The sequence below is a fragment of the Pelodiscus sinensis genome, chromosome 16 (assembly GCF_049634645.1).
Source record: "Pelodiscus sinensis isolate JC-2024 chromosome 16, ASM4963464v1, whole genome shotgun sequence".
In the NCBI taxonomy this organism is placed as follows: domain Eukaryota; kingdom Metazoa; phylum Chordata; order Testudines; family Trionychidae; genus Pelodiscus; species Pelodiscus sinensis.
In genome coordinates this window covers 5,324,416-5,342,872 of record NC_134726.1, presented here as the reverse complement: position 1 = coordinate 5,342,872, position 18,457 = coordinate 5,324,416, and the positions used below count along the sequence as shown (strand labels likewise).

The following is an 18,457-nucleotide window of genomic DNA, read 5'->3' as shown; positions in this document are numbered from 1 at the left end:
CTGTGGAGCTTCTCAAAGGTGTATCTTTCCTCTGGCCCACAGAAGGAAAGCCACACTCCCTCCTGATGAGCCCTGGTAAGGTTGAGATGAGAAAGAAAAGCAGAGTTCTGCATTTGCACTTCTGGAAACATGAGCCAGGATTCAGATGCCCAGATAGAAAGCTTTTAGCGCTAACGTCCATCCTCATACCACTGTGGCTCCATATTTCAAAGGGTAATGTGCAGTAGACCAAACAATCCAGAACTTGTATGCTTCCGCACTGCTTCCGACTGTTACTATAAGGTTGAGCAAATAACCAGAACAGTGAGGACCAATCCAGTAATATTTACATTTCACACACACTAAGAGTAGGAGGAAGACTTCTGTCCCTTCCCAACCTTACGTAGTTATGAAAGTCTCCTATGCTTTGTGTATATTCTTTGGCAGACCTTTAACATATCTGACTTTTCTTCTAGAACCGGAACCCCTTAGTGGCGGTATACTACACCAACCGAGCCTTGTGTTACCTGAAGATGCAGCAACACGACAAAGCCTTGGCAGATTGTAAACATGCCCTGGAACTAGACAGCCAGTCAGTGAAAGCCCATTTCTTTCTGGGGCAGTGCCAGATGGAGATGGAGAACTACGATGAAGCCATTGCTAACTTGCAGAGAGGTAAGCTGGGTCTTCCTACTGAATGGCCAGGCCTGGCGCAAGCCATCACCAATCTAAAGAGGTGACCAGGACCTCCCATACTAACAGGATAGCATGGCCTGCCTGGGGCTGTCGCTAACATACAGAGAAGTCAGCGATACAGAGGAGGCCCTGTGACAAGGGCCATAGCTGCAGAGAAATGAAAGGGCCTCGCATACAAAACAGGCATCAGTGTATGGCATGGGTTGTCACCATTGGTTGGAATACAAAATGTGAATTTATCTTGAAAAGTTGAGTTTTGTACAACTGCCTGTTTCTAATCGCTCTATAGTAATGGAGAACCTGTAGGAATGTAATTGCTACTCCCTGTATCTGGGTTCTGCTGATACTTGATTGGGGATGAAGCCTAAACAGGAGTCCACTGGCCCAAATCCCACCCTGAATTAGCTGCACCTCCCAAGTAGGCTTAGCAAAGCATCAGCTTCTTCCACCCTGCTGTCAGCTTTCAGAACACTTCTTGTCTCCCCAGCCTATAACCTAGCCAAGGAACAGCGACTGAATTTTGGGGATGATATTCCAAGTGCACTGCGGATTGCCAAGAAGAAACGCTGGAACAACATTGAAGAGAAACGGATCAACCAGGAAAATGAGTTGCACTCCTATCTAACCAAACTCATCATGGCCGAGAAGGAGAGGTAATTCAGATAGAAATCTCTGAGCTTTTCTACATTGGGCATTAGACCACACTAGTGGAGTGTGAATTCTAGTGCCCATTAGGGAGTCATGTACTAACAGGCCTGTGTGGACTCTGCTTTTACCCCCTAAAGCTCTTTAGTGCACCTTAGTCATAGAATCATAGAGAAGTGGGGCTGGATGGGACTTCAAGAAGTCATCAAATCCAGCCCTCTGAGCTGAGGCAGGGCCAAGTCAACATAGACCATTCCTGATTGGTGTTTAGATAACCTGTTATTAAAAACCTCCAGGGATGGGGATTCCACAGTCTTCTTTGTAAGTCTACCTCAGAGCTTAACTACCCTTACTATTAGAAAGTTGCCCCCAATATCTAACCTAAATCTTCCTTGCTGCATATTAAGCTCATTACTACGTGTCCTACATGCAGTGGATATGGAGAACAAGTGATTGCAGTTCTCTTTGTAACAGCCCTTAGCAGATTTGAAGACTATTATTAGGTCTTCTTTTCTCAAGACTAAACATGCCCCGTTTTTTCAACCTTTCCCACCAGGTCAGGTTTTCTAAACCTGCTGCCAGTTTTATTGCTCTCCAATTTGTTCATTTCAAACCATACTAAATTAATGTGCAGTAGGGAAGTTGTGGTGTGTGCTACCATGGTCTACAGGGATCAGTTAATGCATGCCACACTAGTGTGCACTAGAATTTGCACCTCCCTGTGATGGATTAATTCACAGTGCAGACAAGCCCTCTGAATCTCACAGCCTGGAGGGATTGAGGGGAATCCTGAAGAGCACAGGGCCTGTGGAAGCAGGAGGAAGGGACTGTATTCCCAACAACACTGGCCTCAGGCAGGGAGGGGCAGAATCTCACAGGAAGACCCTCCTATATGCAAAGGGAGGAGGGGAAAAGATAAAGCTTTGTAAACATATCATGAAATTGGTGACAAGATGGGCCTTCCAACAGTGCTTGCCCTGGCTGTAGAAGGCACTGCCCTAAGGAAGCCCACACTATTGAGATAGTGGAGTGTCCCTGCTTATCTGGCTTTACGGGAAAGCCAGAATCCTTGTGCTAAGGAGGTGAAGAAAGGGAACTAAGAGTGTGTCATTCCAAGCTCAATATTCCTTCTCCTCCACTGTGGCGTTTTGGGCTCCTTTGCTAATCTTTTGCTCTGGGCTGTAGTCCTAGAAATGTAGGGCTGGAAAGGACCTCACGAGGTCATCAAGTCCTGCTCCCTGTGCTGGCGCAGGGCCAAGTGATCCTAGATTGTCCCTAACTGGTGTTTGTCCAACCTGTTCTTAAAAACCACAACTTCCCTAGGTAACCCGCTCCAGGGCTTAACTATCCATGTAGTTAGAAAGTTGTCCCCTGGTTCTCCCCTAGGGAGCTGGACGAATGCCAAAGGACACAACAAGAGGAGAACGTGGACGAGAGCCGGAGCCGTGCCCAGCTATCTAACATTGAAGCCAAACATGTGAGGCAACCTCGTGAATCCATCTCCTTCGTGTGTATTTGAGCCTGCTCACTAGTGTTGTGCATGTGTCTCTATGTGGTGTGAGCAGCGAGCCCAAGGGGAAGTTCTCTAGGGTGAATACAGCACATCTGCTTGTGGAGCGGATCGGCGGGATAGGAACAGAGTCCAGCTGATTTTCCTTCCCAGCACTGAAGGTGGTAGCCAGCCTGGGGAGCTGTGTTGCTTTGGGTTCATTGTGGTTCAGCAGGGATTGGGCATCATGGAAGAGTGGAGAACAGGGCTGCAGCGTGTTGGAATGTGCCATGGTAGAACTTTGGTGGAGACTCTGGAGTGTCCCATTGGAGTGAGCTTAGAGGGGAAAATGGCTGGAGTAATTTCCTGATCCTCAGGGGTGCTGTGCTGGGTCAGTGGTGATAATGGGGGGCAGGTTCTACTCATGTTCCCAAAACTCAAGAGAAACCCCACAGGTTCTCCACACTCAAGTGGCTGCTTCCCCCCAACCCTGTGTGAGCAGAGCACATGCTGTACCGCGTCCTCTTCCTGCACTGCAGCTGGCGGTATTGGTGCTTTAACTTCTAAATTCGGTGCCCCACCCACATACGGCAGCTGTGCGTTGAGTGATCAGTGGGCATTCAGTGCGCCCACTTCGCAGCCGTGAAGATCGTTATTCCCCTCTCCACATTCTTTTGGCACAGTCAGACTGGCTCTTTTTGGAACACCGCTGCTTTATCCACCTCACGAGCCACTACTGATTTACGGGCAGGACCCTTTCCATTTCCTTTGCTGTGGCTGACACAGCTACTAACACCCAGCCAGCCCCAACTAAATCCAAGTCTCATGAACATCAGTGTAGAGCAGTAACCACCCAGCCGATTGGTAGATGTGTATTTACAGGAGCTGTTCTGTTAAAGTAAGCAGGTTCCTGTCTGTCTGTCACTGACACGCCTGTACTGCAGGGAGCAGATAGAAACGGGCAAAGGGAGACACTAAACCCTTTTCTTGAAGGGTCTTGATCTCTCAGGGATCCCCTCAGCTTTTGCTGTGAGCCAGAGACAGCCTCTTCTCTGTAGAACTGATTCTGCCATGTGACTCCTGTGCTATGGGGGTGGGTGAGGGAACCATTCTCCATCAACATTCTCCAGTGTTTGTGCCCAAGGCCCTGCAGCCTGAGATGCTGAGGAGGCAACAGAGTCCCGCAGGGCCCTCTGCCCCCTCCCATTAAAGGGGTTACTTCTCTTTCAGGACAAGTTCCTGGCTGATATGGACGAGCTGTTCTCTCAGGTGGATGAGAAGAGGAAGGTGAGGATGGGCATACAAAGGTGCGGCTGCTGTGAGCAGGCAGGGAGGGGAGGGCTCAGAGTGAGCCTCAAACGTGACTGATACGGTAGCTTAGCTCGGGGAGCCTCAGGAGGTGGCTTATCTCATCCCGTCCTGTTTGCCCTACCACCTGCTGTTGGGCTGATTTAAAACTTGCGTGGGACCAGGTCTCTACAACAAGAGCTGGAACAGGCCAGTGCTACACGTGAGGGACCGGAGCCCCAGATGTGAGGATGAGCTTGGGACTCCAGCTGCACTGGCTGGTGGAGATGGGGCATTTCATGGGTGAGAACTGCTCCCTGTCAGTCAGCTGCTCTCTTAGATGTGGTAGCCTTGGAGGAGGCCGTGCACCTCTCTGGATGGACCATTAACAGCATAGTAGAAGCTCCAGCTGGGGTGGATTTAATGGCTAGTTGGAGTGAAAATATGGCCTTGGTACAGAGGTAGAAACCAGCACCTGCCCTTACCCAGCTGTGTTATCTGATGTGCAGTGCAGGGTTCTCCCTCGTGTGCCTGATTCGGGGGTGAAATCTGTGCTGTTTGCACCCACGCTGAGTCCTGTCCCTGGCTCCCCTGTTCATTGGTTTGCTGCATTCGACTGGGACATGGGCTTGCTGCACATGGCTCTCTAACGCTGAACTTTTGTTCTCTCTCGAGTCAGAAGCGCGACATCCCCGATTACCTGTGTGGGAAGATCAGTTTTGAACTGATGCGAGAGCCCTGTATTACCCCCAGTGGGATCACCTACGACAGGAAAGACATAGAAGAGCATCTTCAGGTAATGGGGGATCCGAGAGGATGGGCGGGCTGGAGGAAAGGAAGAGTGCGTGTACGCGTGAGGTAGGGAAACCCAGGAGATAGCAACTTAAATCAGTCTCCGAACAGGAGGTCATGTCCTGCCAGATGCTGCGCCTGCACCCCAGCCCCGTGGCTGCACGTGTAGGTTTGCAGGCTCTCCCCTTTGCGGGTGAAAACCCCACCAAGATTGGAAACTGACTGTACTGGGGAAGAGCAACACAGACTCAACCCACAGAGCTGTAAGGGGCTTGCTCCCTCCCTTGTCCTAGAGCAGCTGCAGCCCCTTCAAGCCCTGTGGGGCATTCGTGGGCCCCAGCCTAAGGATTTTCAGAGGCGGGTAATTCGCTCATCGAGTAGTCGATAGAATTTTGATCGACTACACGATTAGTCGATAAGGGAAGAAGTGCTCAATCCCAGCTCGCTCTGGGTCCAGGAGCGACCCCTTCTGTGGCTCTGCATTAAGAGCCAGGCGGGAAGGCAGCCCGGCTCCTGCTACGTTTAAACTCCGGGGCTGCTGCACCAGGGGTAGATCCCGAGCTGGCACAAGTGGGACTGAGCTGGGCTGCCTGCCCGTGGAGAGCCTGGGCCTGCTGTGGGCAGAGGCTGCTTTGGAACAGCCTCCCCTCGCTCCCCCTCCCACTGCTGCCTCTGATAAGGGACGGTGTTGGGGGGAACCAGTTTTTAAGCCAGGTCCCCCCAACACTGGTTCCTGCTTCCCCTCCCCCTTGCTGCCTCTGATACAGAGGCAGTGGTGGAGGTGGGGAAATGTGAGTAGTCGACTACTTGTTTACATCCCTACACCAGGCCCTGGTAACAAGGTAGAAATCTGCCTGGCCATAGAGGTGGGGCCTGTAGAAAAAGCAGTGGAGTTTGGACACCCATCTAAATCTTAAATGCTGAAGTAGCTTGTTTTTAAAGCGTGAGCGTGTCCGTTCTGTCCCCCAGCCCTTCTGGGGTTAGGGAGGGGGTCTGTGAGATGAGCCACGCTTATGGAGTGCTGTGAGGTCTTCAGGGGGTTGAGTCCTGGTCACCTCGCCCTGCCATTCTCTTTGCACGGTGCCGGAGCAACGAAGAAGGTCAAAGTGCTCGAGCTGTAATTGCAAGGCTGCTGGCTGGGCGCGCTCAGCGAAACTGTCCTCACAGCCAGGGTTTTCCAGCCCACACTCAGCCAGTCTGGCCTCGCAGGCATGCTGTAAAGTTCCTGTCTGGGGGGACGTGAGAGGGGAATGTGGAGGAGTCTTATGTTGAGACATGGGCCCTCAATCCTTGTTGCTGGATCTATGTTTTAAGAGGATCTGTGCACCTAGAGCAGTGTTAAATTGCCAAGTTCAGTTACATCTCAGCTCTCTCCTTTGTGCACTCTGTGCCATGGGATTGCTGGCCCACTCCTGGCTGTGGGGGGGAGGGTGCTGGTCCTTCTGAAACCCCCCCAGCAGGGGGAATGGCTGTGACTGAAGAGCTGTTTCTGTTGGGGTAGCAAGTAACAAGCTGAAGAAAGAAGTGGCGATAAGAGGGGAAGGGACAAGACATCGCAGATTAAAGCGTCCAGCTGTGGAATCCTGTGAGAGACGCATCCCTCATGGAGGAGGAGGCAGCAGGGGCTAGCCACACCCGGGGAACTGAAACTGACCATGACTAGGGGATGCAGCTGCAGGGACAGGGTAAGGGGCTGGCTTCTCACATTTGTGTCGTTTCCATCCTCCTTACGTCTCTCTTCCCTTTCAGCGTGTTGGTCATTTTGATCCTGTGACCCGAAGCCCTTTGACCCAAGACCAGCTGATCCCAAACCTTGCTATGAAGGAGGTGATAGATGCTTTCATATCAGAAAACGGCTGGGTAGAAGACTACTGACAGCTGAGCGGGCACAGACCTCTGGATCCTCACGGCATCCCCAGCTGTGACAGCAAGGCTCGCTCTGCTATGGACTGCTCTCGGAGCATGCTGGGCTGGCACCATGCCTTACTCACTTTCTCTCTCTCTCTCTCTCTTCTCTGGATGCCCAGAGGTCCATTGGCAGTGCTGGACTAGGGTGTATTATCATCTTTTCTCCCACAAACCACAGCTGGGGCAGACTGACTGAGCAGGACCTTGGAGGGTCCTTTCTCGCCTGGTCCTGGTAACCTCCCAGCGTGATGGACAGAAGCCCGACTGCCTTAGGCCGGCAGGCAGGAGGACCTGGCCCTGGAGGCAATCCACAGAAGCACTTTTGGAAGAGCAGTGTCCCTCTGTACTAGCCAGCACCACTGCTTTTCAGAACCCACCTCGGATCCTTGGCTGTACAGAAAACACAGAAACAGCTGCCGACTCCTTTCCCCACAGCATCAGCCCTGCTCCTGGGGAGAGGCGGGAGCCGTGGCCAGGGCCCAGGCTGTGATGGGCAAGGAGCTGGCTTGGAAAGGCTCACCGGCGCTCCATGCTCAGCTGCATTCCCCACTCCCCTCCCTCTGTACATAGTTTGTGTTTCTTTCTTCCTACATCTCCTGTCTGTCTAGCGTAGCTGTCTCCATGTTTTCCTGTAAATAGCCACTTGTTGGGGGAGGGAAATGAAATATATATTATAGAGACGTTGCCTGGCCTGTGGGCTCGTGCTGGGACACCGCTGTCCTGTAGCGTGACCCATGGGAGGCCACTCTCCAGCCCCAGGGGCAGTAGCTCCCTGCTAACCACTTGGATCAAAGTTCATACTTGTTTTAATTAAACCCTTAAAAAAATTGGCCTCGAGTGTTGTGGTTGTTGAAAGCTGTGATGCCTGATTGGCCTGCAGACTGCCTGGCTTCAAGAGCTCGTGTGCCAACGTTAATAAATATCTCAGCAATAAGTGTCTGAATAAACAGTCTGAATGTTTCATGATTGCAGGGAACTCTTCTTTGAAAAGGCTGGGTGGAGGCACCAGGGAGCAGAAGTGGTGGGACAGATGAACAGCAGTTGCACAGACGACACTTCATTGCTTAGTAAGGAGCGCAGGTAGGCTGCTCACACTAAGATGCAGCATGGCATGCTGGGCCCGAGCCTCCAGAGGCTGCACCTCCATGTGCGAGATGAGGGTAGCCATAGTCTTCACATGTGAGGCAGCACCTGCATGGGGATCTGTGTACGTATTCTTGGTGGTGTTATCTCTGCCAGGTCTCTTCAGTTGCATCACATGGGCAGGGCTGTGTTCTCACAGGGAGTGTTCTCTGCTTTTGGATTTGTTAATTTCTAAACCTGTTCTGCTGCAGTTTGAAGTTCTGTCCCCTTCAGATCCGATTTCCTAGGGAGAGCTTTGGTTATATTTTGATACTTGGAGAAACCCTCTGGTGCATGGATGCGATGGCTCGTGGACCCAGGAAAATGGCTTGTGGGGTGTTTCTACCTGTTTGTTGGGTGGGACAGTAAGAGAAGAGATGCTTGTAGCTTCATGTGTTGTCCAGGGCTGGAGAAGGAAGTAAATCTCAGATGTAGCCTTAGTTCCTCCCAGAAAGGAGGGGGGAGGGGGGGCTGTGAGCAGTGTTACTTCCTATTGAATGAGTCTTCAGCTGAAGTTGTCAGCCCACCTGGCCTGGAGTGTTTGCCAGGTTATTTATAGTGTGTGGGGGGGGGGAATAGCCTTTATGAAGGCAGGGCCACTGGCACGTATATTTTGTTGTTGAAGGGGGAGAATATACATAGCAAAATACTTGAATGTAACAACTTCTTAGCAGACACTGGTCTAGCCAGTCTGTGGTCCTACTTGGAGTCAAGGTTTCCTCGGCTGCTGGTGCGTCTTGCTGTTCTCCTGGTCTGACTTGCTGATCGTTGCACTGTGATCTGAAGTGTGAGGACTGGAGGCCTTTCCATTTAATCTCACTAATCTACCTGCAGATGCTGTTTTTAATTTTGAAGTTCCCACTGATTTTTCGGTCATACTGAGAGCTCATTGCCTGGCTGATACCTGGGGCAGAGAATACTCCAGCTTAGTAACAGGCTGCAAAAGAGGATTGTCTTTTAGTGGTAAATGGGTTGTCTTTTCAATTCCATCAGGTAGCCTTTCATTCTTGCATCAAGTGCTGGGCAGGAGTCAGCACCTACTTGGCCTCTGAATCATTTGCACTTTGCAAACTAAGCTCCCTTGTTCCCCCTCAGTGAACGCCTCTCCAAATTCAAGAGCAATTACTGAGAGAGGAAGGGGAGCAGGTGCTGTGCCCTGCATGACGACCGTTGTTCAGATTTGTTTTCAAGGCACCAGTGTTCAATCTTGATGGTTTCCAGAGTCAGTCGGACAAGTGCCTCAGGACATTTCAGAATGGCTGGGCAGGACCAGGCCTTGCCTGCCTGGTGACAGCTGCACTGATGACCCACATACCGGCTGACAGAGTCACATGCCGTGCAGAGCTGTCTGGACTGTCGAGCAGCACGCTAGTTTACAGCAGTGCACGAGGTGAATCTTTCACAGAATTGTCCTAGCCCAAGAATTATTTAGAGGGCGCATTGCTTGGAGGCAGTGTGGCCTGTGCTCATTAGGATGGAAGGGACTTTGGGTTGGGACAGGAATCTCTCTGGTCCTGGACCTGGACCTGTAACGCCATGCCTATTTGGTCTGAGCACTGCAGTCAGAAGGGGTGACTGCAGCATGTGTAGACGCAGTGGAACTAGTTTTGATCTAGCCTGAGTAAGCACCGTGAGCCAGAGGCAGCATGGGCAATACCTTGGTGTTAGAAGTTCGGGGTGGGTCTGGCTTCGTTGTTACTTGAGCTTTAGCTTTGCTCTGGCTAGACCAGGGGTGGGGAACCTAAGGCCCGGGGGCTGCCCTGGCTTGCTTGGATCCCACTCCTGAGGCTTGGAGATTCCCCCAGCATTGGGGAGCCCATGCTGGTGGGGGTGTTTTTTGTTTTGTTTCTCACTTGTGTACAGCCCCTGACTGGTCATTCTGTGGGTCAGTGGCCCCTGACCCAAAATAGGTTCCCCACCCCGGGCTAGACCAAAGGGAGCTCCTGTCTGAATATGTGGCACTCGCGTCTTCCAGCTGCAGTGTAATCAGATCCTGTGTGCGGTGCTAGCTGAAAGCACTCAAAGCTCTGCGGGGGTGGGAGGGAGCAATTGTGAAAACAGCCCCCAAAGCCAGACTCACTCTTGGAATAACCTTGTGCGTGTCAGAGCAGGGATGAATTTTCCACCATGCCTGGGGACATGAGTAAATGAGAGAAAAAGTAGCAGCTGCTTCATGTGCGGTAGGATTCAGCGCCAAGGGCAGTCGTGACAAGTGCACAGTTCAGGTTGGTAATTTTAATCCAGAAATAGAAAAATCCCAATAAATAACCTAAACTCTTATTTCAGTATCTGCTGCTGCTTGTCCATTAACCTTCAAGTGAGAGCCAGCCCAGTCACCGGCTCACTGAAACTGGTCCTTCCTTTTTCCCCTGCGCCCACGAACAAGCACCAGGAAAGGAGAGAGACTGACAGAGGTATGAGGGGAGGACACAAGGGCATTGGAAGCTGCTGGTTTATCTCTAGAGCTGGAGTGGCTGGTTCTGTACTACTGACCATTCACAGAAGAGTCTTTGTAGTATTATCGCTCCTGCCTAGAGCCCAGGGTTGAGCCAGAAGCTGCCTTCTGCGATGGACTCTCTTCCTCAGCTGTTAGAAACACAAAGAGGATGTGAAGGAAGAGGAGGCCAGCAAGGGGAAGAGCTGTCCATGGAGAAGAAGCTGAACAGTGTCTGAGCTGCAGAGAGGAACCGAAAGGGAGTCCAACAAAGTCCACCAGCTGCTGGAAGCTCCTCCCTGCATGGGAGTCCGGTTCCCCCTTCAACTCAAGCCCAGCAGCTGCTCAGCCACCGAATGGGGGTGGTGTCCACACAGAGCAGGATAAATCTGTGATGAATTAGATGGACTCTTCCAGGGTCAGCTGCTCTCAGGCATGGCTCTGCCCACTGGTGCAGGGTTCTTGTGGGGAGGGAGGCGATAATCCACCAGCAGGGGGTCTGGGCTTTTAGCTCCAGTTGTAGCAGGACAGATGTGACAATTCAGCTCCCAGAGAACCACCAGGAATGTCAAGCAAGCAAAGCCCTGAGCTGTTACCCCAGGAAGGTGGAGATGAAGACACTGGTGTCCAAATTGAGGGTGGCGTGCCACCAGCGGTCAGGGAAATACAGGACCTGCAGAGGAGACAGACGAGAGCAAAGGGGAGCTGTTGTCTGTTCCTTCACTGGCTGTGCAGCCTTGATGGAACCGCCCCTTCTGTTGCTCTCCCCCTCGCCGAGCTGAGAGCTGGGGATTGGGTCCTTGGTGCAGCCTTGCTAATGCCCCCGCAGAGGGATGATGTGCTGCCCTTTGTGTCTGCAGGGTTGACTTTTAGCAAGACTGAGCTTTATACAGGTACCAACTAACAGCTGTACCCACCCAAAGGGCCAGAGGGGCACGGAGCAGACACATGCTGACAGCTGACTGCACCGGTGTGGCTACAGTGTAGATAACTGGTCAGTGAGGGCTGCCGGGGACAGTTTTACAGTGTTAATGAGGGAGTCCTGTCCCTTTCCCAAAGCTCTCTCCCTTGAGCCACGCAACCCAAGGGAGTACCCAGGGGCCTGGCATTGGGGAGCAGCAGAGGCGGGGCCCCCTCTCTCACTCACTGCAGTGGTAGGAACCGAGCCCGCTCCCCTCCATCTCCCAGCTGGATCATTCCGCTCCCCCGAGCCAGGTCACTCTTTCTGCTGCCATGGTGCAGCAGAGCAAGCTGCTGGGTAGCTTTGCTTCCCCCAGCTCCCCTGGGAATCCCATAGGCTCCCTTGGGACTCGTGACCCCAAAGGATCCCGTGGGCGGGACACCTCTGTAGCTATGCTGTAAGGGCTTTGAGATCCTGACAGCTGAGCGCAAAGAAGGGCCAATGTCACGGGACATGCCATTGTGTTTTATACCCCTCCCTCCCTAGTATGTGTGATCCTCAGCCAAGTGAGCCCCGCTGCTGTCCCGGGGGCAGGCAGTGCTGTTCTCATTTCCCTGCTGGGGCCTAGAGCGATGCAGACTCGTGCAGTGTCCGAGGGGGAGCTAGGAACAGACGTCACCGCAGTGTCTTAGCGCCTTACAAGCTCTAGGAGATTTACTCTCTGCTCACGCCCAGGGGCTCTGGGACTCGCTCAGGTTCCCACACAATGCCCCCAGCAGAGCAGGAAATCAACCCCCACAGCCAGGTCCATTCCGCCTCTCTGCTGCCCTTTGGGCCAACACGGCTCCTGGCTGCACGTTTGCTGCTGGTTCTTGAGCGTGTGCCCCCTCTGGGTGTGGCTCAGTACTGCCTGAAACGCCCAGGTGTTTTCCTATCCAATTGATGACGCCTCCCCACAGCAGTGCCAGCATCAGGGGGCAGGATCCTCCAGGCCAGCCTTTGGCTGGGGAGCAGTAATGGGGATCTGTCCCCTCATGCTGGTGCACGGGGCTGGTCAGTGTACAGCTGGGCTCTGCTGTGGGAATGGCTGGCCCTCTGACAGCTTCAGCTGTGGGGTCCCTGATCCCCTCCCAGCCCATGTGGCAGATTTGCTGCTGCTCTGTGGCATCAGAGCATCTTCCCACCCACTCTCTCTGGCTACCAAGCCCCCTGCATGCCACCGGTCCCTTGAGCAGCTGTGTGTGTGTGTGTGTGTGTGTGTGTGTGTGTGTGTGTGTGGCTAGCTGGCTCACCAGGCCCCAGGGGGCAGGACTGACCTCGCCTGGACGAATGGTGCACTCCACAGGACGGTCCTCCGGCGGCAGGAACGGGTATGTGTCCAGCAGCCAGGACAGTGTTGTCTTATTGGGGTGAAACTCGGGGGTTTTCTCCGGGGGATACAGAAACCAGCGCTGCAAGAGAAGGGCTCAGACACCCCGCTCTGCCCGGCATGGCGTCCCCTTTCACTAGGGACCTGCCAATCTCGGCCTCCCTGAGGGTGGGCTCCCCCTCCGTCCCCACTCATGGGTGCACCCCTCTTCCCTACCCCCAAGGCCCAGCAGTTCTCCTTCCTCCCTCCTTTCTTGGAGGGGATGTGGGGGTGGCCTGTGTAAGAACTGCTAGGGCTCTGCCAGCCACCCCCGTATGGACACAGGAATCTGAGTGCCTGATCCCCTGGTCAATGGGCAAGGGCTGTCGTCTTGTTCCGTGTGTACAGCACCTAGCACATCAGTGCAGTCTGGGTCCAGACTCTTGCCATAGGGGCCACCAAGGAACCACCACTCCCAGCCCTCTGTGTGTACAAGTGGCCAGGTGCAGTATGGAGAAATTTCCCAAGCCTCAGGCTTTGGCCAGGGCAGCAGATAGCACCCCTGGCTTGGCTCAAATCCCCACTTTGCTCTGCTGCACAGTGGGCTCTGGATGGGGAACCCCCTGGTTTTCCTAGGGCCCATAAATCAATCTGCTCACCTTCCTGCCGTAGATCACTTCTGAGTACCCTGGGCCGTGCCAGTGAAAGGGAACCCCAGAACCGGAGCCTGCGGGCGACAGAGCAGAGAGGCGCTGACATGGACTGTGCCTGCAGGTTGCCCTGCTGCCTTTGGAGGGCCCCACTGCAGTGTGGCCATCGCTTCTGGGCTGACGTGTCCATCTGAGCCTGGGAAGGAAGTCCCTACAGCCCATTCCGTCCCCCTAGCCCCTATTCCCAGAGTGGTACTGACCAGCGATCCCAAAGCTGTAGGCCCCGATGGTGCCTGGAATACGGAATGGAGGCGGCCTGTATTGCTGGAAGAGGGAGCCCCACTCGGTGAAGTTATTGTCCCCAAAGAAATAGAGCGTGTCTGGTGAGGGGAGGAAGAGACAAGGGTGACCCCGAGAGCTCTGGTCTGGCTGAGCATGCAGGCCGGGGAGGGATACACAACCCTGGCCAGGAGGTGGCCCCCAGCAATCCAGCCACATGTCTGAATCCGAGACAAGGCCTTAACCGGGAAGGCCTCTACTCACCACTGCCCAGGGAGGCCAGATCCTGAGGCTCCAGCAGGTGCTCCACATACTCCTGGAATGGCACGTCCACTGCGAGGGAGGAGACCAGCCGGTGAGAGTTCACAGGGTGTGTGACCTGGTTCCTAGCCAGGGCCAAGGACAATGCCTCCTCCCTCCTCCTGCTCATTCCCTCTGCAGCGCCCACAGCCCAGCAGCCTGGAAGTCCCTGTTGTTCCGTGGATGCCAGTGAGCAACGCTGAGACCTTCTCCCCCAAGCCAAGAGCAATGCTGGAGCTCCAGGGCTAAGTGCATTGTCTCCAGGTCACAGCAGGGGAAACTGAGGCACAGCAAGGGCCAGCAATTTGCCCAAAGCACAGAGGGAGGAGGAAAAGGAGCCAGGCTGGCTTACAGTGTCCCCTGGACGACCAAATCCAAGGCCGCAGGCAGGATCTTCTGTCACCCGCCCGCCATGGCAGCAGGAAGAGAAGCGTTGGCTGAGGCCAAGCAGCCTGTGTGTCTGGAGCGGCTGTCCCAGTGAGCATGCAGATCAGTGCATGTGCTCTGGAGCGAAGTGCCTCACCTTTGCGGTAGGAATAGGTGTTGGCAGTGCTGAGACGCACCAGGCGGTCCCCGAACTCTGCCAGCAGCTGGTCCCTTGTGCAGTGCGCCTGGAATTCCTGCAGGCACAGAGCAGAGGGACGAGGGGCCTGGGAAAGCTACTTGGAAATTGGGCTGGAGTGACAGGCCAGGCCGGGGCGGGGGGGCAGCACAGCGATACGACATCCCTCCTCGCTTTAGCGCCGGCTTTCGAGCTGCCCATGAACACGCCCTTCTCAGTCCCAAATCCAGCAGGACACAGACCAACACAGGGATGCCCTGGAGCTGGTCCAGATGCCACCACAGGAGGGAACTTCCCACTTCAGGATCTATCACGGGGGACAGGGGCTCCCTTCCAAAATGGATGCCTTGAGTTACTCAGAAGCACTCCCCCAGCAGCTCTCTGCTGTTTCCCATCACCCTGCATTGAGCGTCAGTGTCAATAGACCTCACACTGGCAGCAGTGACACCCAGCCGGATATGGAGCATATGTCTGGCAGCCAGGCACAACTACTACGCTTGGACTGGGGGCAGGCTGGAAGGGCTCCGGGGGGCTGTTTCCCTGCATACAATGAGATGGCGGAGGCCAGCGGGGGAACGGCCCAGCCAGGAGCACACTGCACTTACCGAGTTGTCTGTGATGCCCTGGATAACAACAGGCCTGGAAAAGGCATATCTGGAAAACAGAGGGCATTCAATACTTTCCTGACCCCTTGGGACCTGGCACAGTCTACGTATCCAGCTGACTCCCCATCAGCTAAAGCAGAGCCCCTGGGTGACAGTACTAGTGCGCGCTGCAGTGAAACCCAGCAGTTACCACCTCTGCAACAGCTTTCCGTGAGCGATTCCCCGGGCCAAGCTGTTCCGTGCTCAGATATCCATTCTGTGCATGTTCAGTGGCAGGGGGCAGGCAAGCTTGGACAGCCACATTCACAGACCATCCCAAGGGCAGATCTTGGCCATGGGAGCTCTTGGGCCAAGGAGCGACAGCGGGGAGGGGCGAGCTCTGTGCTTCTGGGTCTGCTGGAGGCTAACGGAGAAGCTGGGGTTGTGGGACGCGCTAGGGGAGTCACTGCTCTCTAGCAGCAGACAGAAAGCTCTGATATGGTCACTGGTTTGCAAGTTGCCTACTGGCCGAGAAGCCTCTCTGCTAACGCAGGGCGGGACCCTCAGGCCCGGGGGGCGGATGCTGGCTTGCCTGGATCTGGCCCTGGAGGCTCAGGGCTCCCCCCTGGCATTGAGGAGCCTGCACTGGCACGCCAGACCCTCCGCTGCACCACAGTAGGGCTAGAGGTGTGTGAGGGGGATGTGGGGAGTGTCTCCTTTTCAGTCAGGGCCACGCCAGTGAGGGGTTTTTTTGGAATGGGGCACACGGTGGGTTTTTTTTTGTTTTTCACTTGTGTGCAGCCCCAACCCTGTTCTATCAGCTCTCAAGTTGCCCAGCAGTGCTGTAAGATCTCTACCACGACCTGTGCACAGCCAGGAGGCAGGACCCTGTGCAGTCATGTCGAGGGGAAGCGCCCAGAGAAGCCCTCTCCCCAGTAATAACCATGCTGGGTGCAGGCGGTGCTGGGTACAGGAAAGGGGCTGGTGAGCAGCACACCTACTGGTCTATGAACTGGGAGTAGGTCAGGGAAGCGTCTCTCCTCTCCACCGTGCAGTGCTCTTCTTCCATCAGAGCCAAGTACTTGTTTGTCAGCCTAGGGTGGGGAAAGGACAGAGCCCTTAGCATCAACCACTGCCAGCCTGAGCATTTCCGGCAGGCAACATCAGCCCTGGATCAGCAACCCATGCAGGGGAGACTGGGGACATGGTCGCTGCCAGCTCCCTCCCCTTCTATTCAAGGGCCACTAAGGGTATGTCTAGACTGGGGCAGGTTTTCAGGTCTTCCTACTCCCCAAAGGCAATTATCATGAGTGAACAATTTGAGAAACTGAGGCACGGGTACTTGATCTATCCATGATTACTGTGAGAATCAGTGGCAGAATCAAGACTACCGCCCAGGTCCCCCAATCCTTAGTACTTCACGCTTGTCCCCCATGGCAACTCTGCCACTAGACACCTAGGCAGAACTAGTTCTCCCGATACCAGCCAAGACTTACACCTGGGGAAAAAGGTGATCAGCGGCCCGCTTACAAAATGCTAGGACGTCAACAGCAGGCTAACAAGCCTTTGTTCATCTGGCATCTCAAGGTAATAGTACTTCTGCTGCAGTCAGGAGTCAAGCATAGTGCAATGAAGGTCACAGTGGGAGAGCAGGGAGCTGTTGCCATTGTGGTAATCAAGAACCTGGCTCTTTCTGTAATGGCGTTGTCCTTGACCAACTTGGCATTAATCAACAGCGCATGCTGTATGGGCAGCACAAGCAGACGGGGAATGCAAACAGACCAGATACTTTAGTTCCCAGCGAGACTGAGACTATACGAACAGAGTCATTTGGGGCTAAGCGTTCGTGAGCTGGAGTCCACGTTGTCAGATGCATGAAGTTAGCAGGCTCCAGCTCAGGAACGCTTACGCCCAAATAAATGTGTTAAAGGTGCCAGAGGGCTGCTCCTGGTTTTTGCTGAAATAGAGGAACACAGCTCCCCTCGGCGCCCTGAGCCTATACTGCTGAATGGGTTGTCTACTTACCAGCCCCCGTTTTGCTCCAGGTACCCAAGGTCCGTGGGCAGGGCCAATGGGATGGCGAGGAGAAAGACCTGCCACCAGGCCCCCATCTGCTCTGGCTGGGCTGGGCTCAGCGCCGCGGGCAGGAGGCGCTGCTAGAGGCGGGAGCAGGGAAATCCAGATGTTGGCCACTGGAACAGGCTGCACAGTGTGAGCGCTGCCCCCCCCCCCTCCCCCGGTTCCGGCACGTCTGGCTCCCCCCCCCCCCCCGGCCAGTACCTGTTCGCACCCCCAACACGCGCAGCCCGCCTCGGAGACAGCGCCGCGCTCGCTCCGCCCAGCGCCCCGCCGGGCCCCGCTGCATGCTGGGAGCTGCGTTCCCGGCCTGTCACCGCCTCACAGCCAGACCCCCCCCCCCCCCGGGAGGACGCGCGCACACACCGGCCAGCGTGCCCCACGCGCTGGGCACTGACCCCCGCCCCGCCTCGCCTGCCGGGGGGCCGTGATAGCCACGTGCTGCTACCCGCGCCGGTGGCAGGCGGACTACATTACCCAGCAGCCTCTGGGAGACGCCGCCATTGGTGGCCCCGGGGAGAGCGGAGACGCTGATTCCGCGCGCTGCTATTGGACAGGCGGCCTGGGGACTACATTACCCAGCAGCCCTTGAGGCGCATCCCCCAGCTGCTAGTCCGCGGCTGGTTTTAGAGCCGGAAACGGGATGAACCAAGTTCCTTCCGCCCCCTGTCTGCCCTGCTTTGCACCCCTCAGCCTGGCTTCTGCTCCATGGCCCGGCCCTGCCCACGTGCTTGTGCTCCCCACTTTCCCACCAGGTTTCCTGACTGCTGCCAGCTTGGGCCAACAAGCACCAGCTAGTGGATTGCTGCTGCTTCGTCCCTCCTGTGCCAGAGCAGGGGCCACCGCGGTGCACAGCAAGGGGCGAGAGGCAGGATGTCAAGAACTTGTGTCTGTGGAAGTATTTAAGGGTGCCAAGGAGGGCGGTGTCTCACACAAGAAGAGTAGGTGTCTATGCTGTGCCAGTGGCCACACTCCAGAGAGAGGGTCATGTGGTGCCCCTTGGACAGGTAGTACATGTGTGAGGGTAGGACCTGCCCTGAAGAGATGCCAGCCCTCCCCTATTCAAGCCAATTTGGGGGCCTTTAGAGCTGTCGTCATTTTCAAAGCACTGTTTCAGCATTGCCTTTAGAAGTCATGTGATGCATTAGGTCCATTTAACAGGTAGGGGTCCATTTAACAATTGGAGAAGTTAAGTGACTTGTCTAAGAAGGTGCACGAGGATGGATTAAGGGTCCTGATGCCTAGCTCTGGGACTAAGTGGATTCTGCTCACCCCAAGACATCAATCTCAGCCCTCTGGATTCCCCAGGAACAAGAGGACGTTCATCTGAAATCACAGGTGAATTAGTGACTTAATCAGGATTGTCCCTAGTCTCCAGAGGCTGGTGCCCTATTCATTATGAAGC

General features: G+C 54.7%; 2 protein-coding genes across 7 annotated transcripts in view; one reads left to right on the top strand and one right to left on the bottom strand.

Moving 5' to 3' along the window:
* The window catches only part of STUB1 (STIP1 homology and U-box containing protein 1), a 31,158-nt gene extending 23,532 nt beyond the window's left edge, over nucleotides 1-7,626 (top strand). For both annotated transcript variants that reach the window (XM_075899203.1, XM_075899202.1), the window contains exons 2-7: nucleotides 456-654; nucleotides 1,163-1,328; nucleotides 2,707-2,797; nucleotides 4,040-4,096; nucleotides 4,776-4,892; nucleotides 6,638-7,626. In XM_075899203.1, coding sequence (XP_075755318.1) covers nucleotides 513-654; nucleotides 1,163-1,328; nucleotides 2,707-2,797; nucleotides 4,040-4,096; nucleotides 4,776-4,892; nucleotides 6,638-6,763 — 699 coding nt within the window. In that variant the 5' untranslated portion in view covers nucleotides 456-512 and the 3' untranslated portion in view covers nucleotides 6,764-7,626. The remainder of the gene's footprint in view (nucleotides 1-455; nucleotides 655-1,162; nucleotides 1,329-2,706; nucleotides 2,798-4,039; nucleotides 4,097-4,775; nucleotides 4,893-6,637) is intronic.
* A 2,507-nt stretch (nucleotides 7,627-10,133) lies between these two features.
* JMJD8 (jumonji domain containing 8) lies at nucleotides 10,134-17,354 on the bottom strand. Of its 5 annotated transcripts, XM_006124556.3 has the most exons (10): nucleotides 17,257-17,354; nucleotides 17,002-17,132; nucleotides 15,978-16,070; nucleotides 14,998-15,046; nucleotides 14,354-14,450; nucleotides 13,795-13,863; nucleotides 13,512-13,631; nucleotides 13,261-13,328; nucleotides 12,570-12,704; nucleotides 10,134-11,025 (listed from the first exon to the last, which is right to left on the bottom strand). In XM_006124556.3, exons 2-10 carry the CDS (start codon nucleotides 17,085-17,087, stop codon nucleotides 10,945-10,947), a joined length of 798 nt encoding a protein of 265 aa, XP_006124618.2. In that variant the 5' UTR covers nucleotides 17,088-17,132; nucleotides 17,257-17,354; the 3' UTR covers nucleotides 10,134-10,944. The 5 variants fall into 5 exon arrangements, 4 of the variants coding, with proteins under 4 accessions (XP_006124618.2, XP_075755319.1, XP_075755320.1 ...); XR_012896108.1 differs by lacking the exon at nucleotides 13,512-13,631; XM_075899204.1 differs by lacking the exon at nucleotides 14,354-14,450.
* Nucleotides 17,355-18,457: the final 1,103 nt, after the last annotated feature.